Raw genomic sequence first — 11,501 nt, 5'->3', positions numbered from 1 at the left:
GTCTATTACTAGGCCTATCAAAAATATATATGTAAACAAAAATAAAAACCAAAAAATAAAATAAAATAAAATAATAATAATAATAATAATTATATATATATATTATAAAATAAAAAATACAAATTGAAATACTTATATATACATACATATGTACATATACATACCCATACCTACGCACATACATGCACAGTTTCAACAACCAAACCATAGCTGCCCAACAAAACAAACCAATCCAACCGAAATATACATAAACCCAGAGCTCAAATCCTGTCAATTGTATGTGTTACCCTAAGGTACTGCAGTAGCGTATTATAGCATCCGCTGGAGTTACTTTGTAGTACACCCTTCAACTCCCACCGTACCCCCTCCTTGCCGAGGTTTCTAACAAGCTGTTTCCTTTCATTTTCATACCTTGGACAGTGTAGCATAACATGTTCTATGGTTTCATTCTGCCCACAATGGTCGCATGTGCCTGTATTATGCTTTCTTATTTTCTCCAGCCTGCCGTTCAGCCCAGTGTGCCCAAATCGCAGCCTTGAGATGACGGTTTCTTCTCTCCTGTTTCCTCCTGCACATCTCATTTCCCCTACTTTTCTCTGAATTCCATAAAACCATCGCCCTTTTCTGTCCTCCTCCCATTGTTTCTGCCACCTTTCCCTCAACCTCATTTTAATATTCGCCTTGGCCTCTAACTTACTTACATTGATTTCCACTTTTGTACAGCTGCTCTTTACAGCTTCTTTTGCCGCTCTATCCGCCATTTCATTTCCCCTAACACCCATATGTGCAGGAACCCATACAAACACCACTGCGCTACCCACCATTTGAATTCTGTATAGTGTTTGTTGCATTTCAATGAAGATGTCTGCCCTGCTGTCTGAATGACTGTTCTGTAAGGTGTAAAGTGAAGAACTGTAGTCGGAACAGATGATTGCCCTTAATGGTCTTGTGTCCTCTACCCACTGTAGTGCAAACATTATTGCCAGATATTTCCCGTGTACACCGATAATCCCTCTGTAATCCTTTTACCTATTTTGATGTTGAATTCTGGCACTATAACTGCGATTCCTACCTTATCTGTTGAATTCTTGGATCCGTCTGTGTATACCTGTACATAACTGTAGTAACTGTCTGTGTGTGTCTGAACTGTATGAACATTAAATGAACCAGCTCTATCCCTGTTCTTCTTTTTAAGTAGTGTAATGTCTACTGTTGCCTCTGGAAGTATCCATGGTGCTACTGCTGGTAACCGAGTTGTTGGACTGAAGTTTAATTTGTCTATGTTAATTTCTTTTGCTTTCTGTGTTGCTGTCCATCAAAAACTTCTAATTTCTTTCTTCTCCTTCTCCCAGCATGGTACTAAATTTCGTGCATTGGATGGTCTTCACTGTGGCCCTGAAGATGAGCCCAATAGGTTAATGCCAACTGTGTCACCTGTAATTCTAGTGGCATTTCACCCATTTTTACCTGTAATGCCGCTGTTGGAGTTGTTTTAAAAGCCCCGATGCATATTCTTATTGCCTTATACTGAATTTGATCTAATTGTTTCAGAGATGATTTTGCTGCTGACCCATACACCACACAACCATAATCTAATATATATGGCTTTCAAAGCCGTTCTATCTCTCACAAAACCGCCAAAACTTCACAGCTGCTCTCCACCGCGTGTCACCGGGAGACGAAAATCGCAGTGAGGAGTTGTAGCAAACTACTCTTCTTCTTTGGCTTTTTTCGCCTCCTGTTTTCCGATTTTGATGACGAAATTTAAACTTTCACCCCGCCAGTCAGGCAGAAGCAATCGAAAGACGAGTTATCAATCGGCCTTATGCTTTTCGTCTTCGCCATTCACTCACCGCACGCCAGAGCCTGTTAGGAAATATAAACCGTTTTTTCTTTTTTTGTTTGTTTTTCTGAACATTATAATTGCAGTTGATTTCCGAATAAATGAAAATTCAGTTTGTCGAAAAAAACTCGTCGAAACAATAACTTACCTAATATCCGACGTCATCTTGTTTTTGTGTCTGTATGCACGATATACAAACAATATTATACTTTGATTTTGTTTTTTGTTTAGGGTACAAATGTAATAAGACATGTTTGTTTTTTTTACTTTTTGCAGCTCGTTCACTAAATACATTACATCGAAATGTCGTTCTGGGGTTGTTTGGTTATGTCTGGGAAAGTTTGCTTACATCGTCAGCCATTGGAATTTCCCTGCGAGAGGAGGAATCGTGTGTAACATTACATGAAAACCAAACCAGGGTCACCTTTCTTCTTTTTACCCTCTTTGTCTCTTTCCTGAGAGAAACGGTGGCATCCTCAGAGCGGGTTTGGTGTTAGTGGGTCTTCCGCAGCTGATGTTTCCACTTCACCCGCCTGACAAACAATTATTCAGCGACAGATGACAGTGACAGCCAGGGTGTTGTTAGCTGTCTGATTCTGATAAGAGATAACTGGGTGAAGGCGGCTGCCAAGCGCAGATAAAACGGATATTAACGGTCTAAACTGGACAACGTAGCGTTGAGAAGCTCCACAGCTGCTCGGCTATGGACATGGTACGTTGACCTCCCGGTGGAAAGGCTAACATGAGTGGACTTAACATTCACACGTAACTGAATCTGCCTCACCACTCAGGACAATACTTCTATTTCCTGTGTTATCAACATTTCAAATCGGACGATGTGGCTCTTAATGTGCTTGTCGAGGTGCTCACGTGGAGCACATGTGTCCAAACTCAAGCCGATACAGCCGAGGACGTTGTGGCTGCAGCACCGTCAGATTCCCTCGGCTGCGCTCCGGAGGAAGAGACAGTCGACCGGGGTCAAGTCATCAGGCACCCCGACACCTGCCTTCCTGCTCTCCTCTTCCGGGTCCTTCGTGTCTGTCTTGCCCTGTAGTCCACTCAGAGGTATCGCCATACTCCGTTCCCACACACCGAGAGGCCGACCAGTCACACACACACCTGTTGCCTTTGCCACCTCGTCAGCCGCCTCTACATCCACACCAGCCGGATCATTGAAGACCCAGACGGACACGAAGTCCACGGTCCATGACGTGAAAAGGATTTGGCAACTTGCTCACCCGGAGAGGTGGCGACTGGCAGGTAAACTGTGTGTATACTGAGAGCCCCTTTGCATTTACTTGTCTCCTTTCCCAACAATGCCCGGGACAAAATAAGGTTTATCTATCCACAGCACATCTCCAATAACCCATTTACGCACCAATTTAAGGTCTATTGCCTTTATTTGTAACCCTGATAAAATCATCAAAAAAGGTCTCCAACTTGTAAATTATGTTTTAGTAACCTTCTGCAGCAAAATACGTTTTATATATGTTTAAGTTATTATCACTGCAGTATTAGATAAAAGTAAAACATGTAGGCGACGTGTTTTCTTAGTTTTATTTATCAGTCTCGACACTGTAGGGTTTTCAAGCCTCCCTTCCAAATGTTTCTTAAGTAACTGTGAGTTGCATTGTCTTATCTTACCTTGTTCAGAGACAGACTCTACCAGATGTGAATCTGGAGTTTTAAGCCAAATTGCATTAATCACCTGGCAATGGCTGCCCTGCTCTCTACTGTTTATGATCGGAGCTCTTTAAACGTACTTTTAAGCTTTGAAAAACAATCCCAATTGTCTTTCGTCAGGTTTTGCTAGATAACCCTTTCAAAATAAGATGCTAAACTTCCTTTAATAGATTGTAGACCTGGGTTTTGCTTTCCTCAATCATTTGTTTAAATGAATGTATTCTTTTTCCTGTCTTTTCCTGTATCCACAACAGCTGCTTTGGGGTTCCTAACGGTCTCCAGTGCAGTAACCATGTCAGCTCCATTCTTCCTGGGTAAAGTGATTGACACCATTTACACTACTGGATCAGACACAGAGACAATGATCGCCTCCCTGACATCATTATGTATCATGCTGACGGGAGTGTTCCTGTGTGGTGGGGCAGCCAATGCTGCCAGAGTCTACCTCATGCTGATCTCAGGTGAGATGAAGAAACACATCATATACATAGAAATGACTGCATCATTGTAGACACAACCAGCACTAAACACAAACTCACTGATGTCTGTGTCAATGAGCCGAATGAAAGAAATCTACATGTGTCCCTTCATCTTTGCATTTCCTGTGCAGTAAATTATAGGAAACATTAACTGTCACTGTTTTACTACTAAATATTCTGAAAGACTGGGAAATATGTTCACAAGAGTTTTGTTTCCCTCTTGTTTCTGTGTGTTGATTGTAGCATGTAAACTACAAGAGTAAATCACTAGGCTCACTCTGTAAAAAGATAAGTGCATTAATAAGTGCATTTGAAGTGCATTAATTAACATAACCTATCGTGGTTGTTTAAACAAAATGTAATTATTGTTTAGTGGCCAGCCACATTAAATTATTGGAAAACCTATGGAGGCAACATCTCTGTTTGTGTACAGATTACAATTACAGGATGTTAATGAGTAAGTGAGCTATAGAGATGCAGGTTGGGTTTATTGTTACCTTTGGACAAAGTTCAGCGAGCTGTTTACACCCATGTCCAGTCATTGAGATAAAGACTGCCTGTCGGCTCGATCGGTCTTCTTATTTAACTCTTTTTATTGCATTTTGTACAGAATGACAAGTATAATGACTCATGCCCATCACAAGTTTACAAAACCAAAAGTAATGTGTTAAAATGTTTCATTAAATATGTGTAACTAGCCACATTTGTCAAGCTATAACCAACAATACTATTTTTTATTTTTAATGAAAAATGGAATTGATTAATTTTGTGATAATTAACTGAAACTCTCAATGCAACAGTCTCTTATATCTATCTTTATCGCTAAACTATTTTTTTCTTCTCTCTTTAGGGCAACAGATTATTCGTAATCTCCGAATTGGCATCTTCTCTTCCATCCTCAGACAGGAAGTGGCATTTTTTGACAGGAATAGGACCGGCGAGCTCATCAACCGCCTCTCTGCTGACACGGCCGTGGTGGGCAACTCCATCACTGACAACCTGTCCGATGGACTGAGAGCCGTCGCCCAGGCAGCTGCTGGCGTTAGTATGATGGTGAGAACGTCCCTCAGAATGGTCCGCTGTGGTTGCTTAAAATAGGTTTAAATGAGGACTCAACAGGTTTCCTTCAAGATACATTTATGAACGGAATACGTTTAGATGTGATACAATTATTGCAAACACTTAGTCAGTCTGACTTTTAATAGCACCAGTAAGAAAGTAACAACATGTGTGTGTGTGTGTGTGTGTGTGTGTGTGTGTGTGTGTGTGTGTGTGTGTGTGTGTGTGTGTGTGTAGGTGTGTGTGTAGGTGTGTGTGTAGGTGTGTGTGTAGGTGTGTGTGTGTAGGTGTGTGTGTAGGTGTGTGTTGTGTGTTTTGCAATGCAATAATGCAATACAGGGAAGTAGTTTCGATTCTCTTTTCCTTCTGTCAGCTCTTTCAATTGTGTTCGAGCTGTAAGCTGCAATTTCCTGTAAGTTGTTTTGGAAACAGGTTTACTATATCAGCGAGTAAAACAAAAGTAGATTCTGTTGAATGACTGCCGCACCCAGAGCCATAAAGCGGTGTGTGTGTGAAGACGGTCACTTCTATTCACTGTTGATGAACAAACACTTAAGCTGGTACTAATTCTCAGAGCTAATAAACTAAATTACACTCATCTGACTAGATTCTGTCACCAGTTTCAACCATTTTATGTCTAATTTTTTTCATGGATCAGAGATTTGCTGACCAACTTTAACTTCCTTTAACTTATTTCTTTCACTGATTTTCTCAAACAGAAAATAATAAAACAAGGTCCATGCTCAAGAAAAGCTGTCCTTTTTAATATGGTTCATTGGTGTAATGAACATGAAAATGAATGGAAGTCATTGCTGTAATAACTGTCGTTTGGTGTCAACATTCTCTTGTCTTCCTCCTCGGCTCCCCCTGTCCCTCCCCCCTTTCTTTGCTACCATTTTATTTCCATTAACTGCTGTATTTTTACGTCTCTCTTTGCTTTAATAGTTCTACATCTCTCCCAGTCTTGCGAGCTTTGTGTTACTGATTGTTCCTCCTATGGCCGGTCTGGCTGTAGTCTATGGCCGATATCTTCGCTCCATCTCAAAACGCACACAGGACGCACTCGCTCAGACCACACAGGTACAGTGCACAAACACACACACACACAAAATGGTTTGGACGTTGTGTATTACTTTACGGTGTTAAGGTGACTGAAGACATTATTTGAGGATGTGGTCATTAAAACAAGGAAGCGGTGACAAAACATGATTGCAAATTTGACATGTCAATAAAGCCAGTCTCTTTGCCTTTTATATGATTTTAGTGAAGCTCTACACTGATAATGGCAGTTTGGTTAGTGAAGGCATACTGATAAAAACGCTGCACTGCCTGTGATAGCTTAATTAAATCTGCAGATAGAATAAGTTTTCTATGTTAATCATCTGTTTACATGTTTGTAGTTGGCAGAGGAGCGTATCAGCAACATGCGGACGGTCAGGGCTTTTGGTAAAGAGCTGTCGGAAGTCAACACATACACACAGAAGACAGACGTGGTCCTCAGCCTGGCCAAGAAGGAGGCTGCACTACGAGCAGGCTTCTTTGGAGTGGTAAGTGTGTTTGTGTATGTATGTGTTTTGTCACATGACCGCAGTGCCTGACATCACCATATATGTCGGATATTTCACAGAAACAAAGTATTCAATCCTATGGAATAAGTTCAGAGAATACACATAAATCATTCTGTGGACTCTAAAAGGTTAAGACAGTGTGGAAACAAATTGGATTACACCTATTAAACAAATATTTTCTTTTCATATCTTTAACATTTGAACTTCTGTGTGCATTTTTCAAATGTTAAATTGAAAAATATAATAATAATACCTTTATTTATATAGCACCTTTTAAAAACAAAGTCTTCAAAGTGCTCAACAGAGAAGCAAAGCATAGTCGGAGCAAATGGAATACAAACAAATAAATAAAATAAGTAAATAATAATAAAATAAACAAAATAACTGCATAAATGAACATAAAAGGATGCCATCACTTAGAAGGAATTCTATTAAAAAATGTGTTTTAAGAAGTGATTTAAAATAAGTTATTGATTCTGCAAGCCATATCTCCTCAGGCAAGCCGTTCAAATGTTGCGGTGCCCTAATGGCACAGTCACCCTTTGATTGAAGCCTCAACTTTGGAACGGCCAGAAAGGCCCCACTGGAGGATCTAAAGCTGTGAATGTAGTGCACTTCATCAGAACCACAAAAATAATGCACTCCATGCTCGATGAAGTGTAGTTCAGATATCAAGAGCAGGTTTCCAAATGGGCTGTAATCAGTATCATCAGTGCTGTGTTAGGGAGTAGCGGTGATGCCAGATGTCGTGGTAATCAAATAACCAAGGGTGTGTGTTTCTGTGTGCATGTGTGTTTCAGATTGGTCTCAGTGGTAACATCATGATCCTGTCAGTGCTGTACAAAGGAGGCCTCCTAATGTCCTGCCAGCACATGACGGTGGGAGATCTCTCGTCGTTCCTCATGTACACCTTCTGGATTGGCATCAGCGTTGCAGGTACTATACACATATATGCATGTGCTCTTTCTAAGTATATGAATCTCCTTATCTGTACTCTTTACATCTGTGCTGTGTATGTGTCCGAGACGTCTAATGTGACTGTATTTTTCTGCTTGATGTGTAGGTCTGAGTTCATTCTACTCTGAGCTTATGAAGGGGTTTGGAGCAGGAACCAGACTGTGGGAGCTGCTGGACAGAAAGCCTGAGTTTCCTCTAAATGGTCAGTACACGCACACGCACACGCACACGCACACTCTCTCATGGACAGAAGACTATTACCTCACTACTTCACAAAGTACCAATGTTGTCCTTGAAATTCATCATTATCATTATTGGAATTATTTATGTATCCAGAAAATAATAATGGTTTTTTTTTTTTTTTTGTGTGCATGACATGGAACGCAAAGTTCTTTTATCTCTGCGGTTTTATGTAACTAACTACATAGTCTCAATGCTTGCGAAACATTTTCTGCCCAGTTTGTCAACTATGTACAATTATCAATTCAAGATGTAGTAAATAACATAGCTTTTTTTATTTATTTATTTCCTTTTTTATTTTTAGTTTTTTTTATTTCCTCTTCTTTATTCTACTAAAACCAAGCAAGCACTTGATCTAAATAATGGTTTTCTCTTTGTGTCCCTCTCCGCAGAAGGCCTTGTGCTTCCTCCAGACCAGTTGAAGGGTCGGTTGGAGTTCACTGATGTCTCCTTTGCCTATCCGACCCGTAAAGATGCTCCTATTTTCCAGAACCTCAGTCTGTTGGTCCCAGCTGGTACCATCATGGCAGTAGTGGGAGCTAGTGGCTCTGGAAAATCAACCCTGGTCTCCCTGCTGCTCCGGCTGTACGACCCTGTAGCAGGTGAGAGCAAGCTTGTTCTGTCTAATACTTAATCAGGCACTAACTTAAGAGTACAAGCTTCTGTCAGATGGCTGTCTTACCTTCAATACTAAACTCTTTTCTGCAGGTATCATCACTATAGATGGTCATGACATCAGAGATCTGAATCCATATTGGCTCAGGAGTCACATAGGAACTGTCAGCCAGGTAACAAATTAATCTTTCACTTATTTTTGTTCCTGTATGACAGATTTTGTAGTACAGTATGCACATAGTCTGAGCAGACATTCACTATTGCCTGTGAGCCTTTGAGTGAAGATGGTCTTCCCACCTCTCTCCCAGGAGCCAGTGCTGTTTTCTTGCTCTATAAGAGATAATATTACATACGGCGCAGTGGACCCAGACGCTGTGACCACAGAGGACATCTACAGAGCAGCCAGAGTGGCCAACGCCTTTAATTTCATTCAGGCTTTTCCTCAGGGCTTTGGCACTGTAGTGGGGGAGAAAGGAGTGCTACTGTCAGGTGAGGAACAGAGGCAGGGACACAACAGAGTTATAATCACAAAATCTAAGAAACTGTGGACGCAAGAAAAGCAGAGCTGATGATACTGAGGGTGATATTTGTTTTATATGAGCCATGGCACTTTCATCACCTAGGTCTATTTAGGCGCAGTCCGTACACGTTTAACTTGTGTGTTTGTTTCTCAGGTGGGCAGAAGCAGAGGATAGCAATAGCCAGAGCTCTGCTCAAGGTGAGTGCAACAAGATGGTCCATACAGCTTATTCACATCAGCACATATCATTTGGGATCTGTTGTAACCAGGACTGGCATTTCCTGTCATTGCTCACAGACTGTTTTCCACAGTCTCTTATTATTATATTCAATGAAACACAGATTATTTTAAAATGTCAAGTTGAACCAGGATCTACACTTGAGTCTCAGTTTTCTTTATTTCTGTGAAACCTGATTCAGTTTGTATCACACTATTTATGTTCTCTCTTTACAGAATCCTAAGATCTTGTTGTTAGACGAGGCTACAAGGTGAGAAAGACTGAGACTAAGGAGTGGTTGTTGATTGGCTGACAAAACAGCTTTACTTACAATACTTTTTCTGGGTTCTTTTGGCCTTCATTAACTCTTCTGCATAGCGCTGTGCTATGAGAATAATGATGATAACACTGCCTTTTCTTGTTGAAGAAAACTCTAAATATCCATCTTTCGTTAGTGCACTGGATGCTGAGAATGAGTTCCTGGTCCAGGAGGCCTTGGAGCGTCTAATGGAAGGTAGATGTCTCTGTCTTCATTTCGGGATAAAGCTTCAATGGTGCATCAATATGCCACTCTTTGTTTCTCTTGACTTATTTTTTCCTGCCCTTCTTACCCGATCAACAGGGAGGACAGTCGTAATCATCGCTCACCGTCTGTCCACCATCCAGAATGCGAATGCCGTTGCTGTACTGGACAAGCAGCGTATTGCTGAGTGTGGGCAGCACACTGAGCTGCTAGGCAACAAGCAAGGGCTGTTCAGAAAACTAATGGAGAAACAGGCATTTCTACAAGATGACCAGCGACGAGCAATTCGCTGAGAGCCCAGGGAGTAAATGCGAGTGCACGAGGAAGATATCAGAACGGTAGGTCAGTGCCAGGGAAGAAGTGCCTTTGCTCCAGATGGGTGGGAGCAGAGGGGAAAGAAGAAGATCTAGAGATGGATACAAGCTGAAAGAAAGCAGAGCTTTCTACAGGACGACTACAGATGAACACAAGAGAAGGAGGAGAATGTAAAACCACTGAGAAACATTAGAGGCGTTTGCAAATGTTTTCTCTCAGAAGTAACTATTTGGCACAACATAGAGAGCCATGTGGACATAAAACAGCCCGAAGAACTGAAACATGGATGGAGAGTTCATAGAGATGCTTTATTTTTTAAATATCTACTTCAACACTGAAAGTTAACGTCTGAATGAGAGTGAAAAGAAGAAATTATGAATATACACACTGGAGAAAGCTCGTAGCCTACATGTCATGTTTTTTTAAACTACTGTCGCTAACATAGTTTTAGGAAAAGCCCAAATCCTGTTTTCAATTGTGACTGCATACCTGAGTATGTATCCAGAAAGAAATGGGTTTTCTTTTTTGTAGTCTATTATCATTCATGATTTTCAGAACCAAACCAAAAAACAGTCCAGTGTCATGTGCACAAAACTGATAAATGTGTATCTGTTTTTACGTAATATTGATTTTTGAAACTTAAAGCGGAAATGCAGAGCCTTTTTAGTGTTTTTTTTACATTTTAAACAAGCCAAATGAAGCAGCTATTAGTGTTGTTGAAAGGACATTAATGTTATGTATTTGCCATAAATAAATATCCTGACAGTCACAGCTGAGGTGATACACATCTAAAAAGATGGATTTGGTATCAGTTAAAAATATTTTAATGGGATGAGTTTGCAAATATGTGAAGATTCAATTTGATTTTTTTTGCTCTGCCCAGGAACTGCTTGTCTTCCATCAGTCTTTATATGTCAAACAAAATACATGTGCACGGTGATTGAGATCTGCTAAAGGCCTCTTTTCTGGTAGATGTTCTGCGACTCTCAGAAGGACGGTGCAGGAGACAAGTCATCATAGTCAGAGATGGTCTTCTATGTTGTCTCGTAATCCCTCTATAAATGGCGTAAACAACAAAAAGCAACATTACAACTCCCTGACTAAAACCACATGCATGTTAGCCACAGCACTGTTGAGCAAGCTAAATATTAGAGAGCCCTGAGAGGGCATGCCTCAGGAGTAAATATTTGCATGTGAAAAGCCCTCTTCACTGGTCCGGGCACTCTGGAACAGTCTTACCCAAAATGCAAATAAGCTTAACTTGAATTCAAAAGGGACTGTGGATCGGATTGTTTTTAGATCTGCTTGTGAGAAACAACTAGAAGAGAAGCTCTAATCAACAACATTTATACACAGCACAGTTTACATGTTTACGTAACATTCAAGTCTGGTCTTTATCCAAAACTGTTTCCTATATTTCCTATATTTGTATTGTCTATTTCTAAAACAGAGGTCAAATAGTATGTTGGAGCAGCTTTCTGT

At 40.6% G+C, this 11,501-nt stretch overlaps 1 protein-coding gene across 1 annotated transcript; it reads left to right on the top strand.

Moving 5' to 3' along the window:
- Window positions 1-2,212: 2,212 nt before the first annotated feature.
- Window positions 2,213-11,432, top strand: abcb10 (ATP-binding cassette, sub-family B (MDR/TAP), member 10). The gene is made up of 14 exons (XM_068590088.1): window positions 2,213-3,103; window positions 3,781-3,987; window positions 4,856-5,058; window positions 6,010-6,144; window positions 6,465-6,611; window positions 7,433-7,568; window positions 7,696-7,791; window positions 8,222-8,431; window positions 8,538-8,617; window positions 8,753-8,933; window positions 9,119-9,162; window positions 9,418-9,452; window positions 9,637-9,695; window positions 9,804-11,432. Exons 1-14 carry the CDS (start codon window positions 2,680-2,682, stop codon window positions 9,995-9,997), a joined length of 2,151 nt encoding a protein of 716 aa, XP_068446189.1. The 5' UTR covers window positions 2,213-2,679; the 3' UTR covers window positions 9,998-11,432.
- The last annotated feature ends 69 nt before the right edge of the window (window positions 11,433-11,501 follow it).

Source organism: Clinocottus analis, unplaced genomic scaffold, assembly GCF_023055335.1.
Source record: "Clinocottus analis isolate CAN_PGR_092001 unplaced genomic scaffold, fCliAna1.0.p SCAF_1, whole genome shotgun sequence".
Classification (NCBI taxonomy): Eukaryota; Metazoa; Chordata; class Actinopteri; order Perciformes; family Cottidae; genus Clinocottus; species Clinocottus analis.
The sequence above is the reverse complement of the archived record's forward strand: the minus strand, read 5'-3'. Positions and strand labels throughout refer to the sequence as shown.

Coding starts and splice junctions, on each gene's coding strand:
- abcb10 (XM_068590088.1), top strand. CDS start 2,680: ATGTGGCTCTTAATGTGCTTGTCGAGGTGCTCACGTGGAGCACATGTG. Junction 5,059..6,009: donor CTGCTGGCGTTAGTATGATG/GTGAGAACGTCC, acceptor TTGCTTTAATAG/TTCTACATCTCTCCCAGTCT. Junction 9,163..9,417: donor TAGCCAGAGCTCTGCTCAAG/GTGAGTGCAACA, acceptor CTCTCTTTACAG/AATCCTAAGATCTTGTTGTT.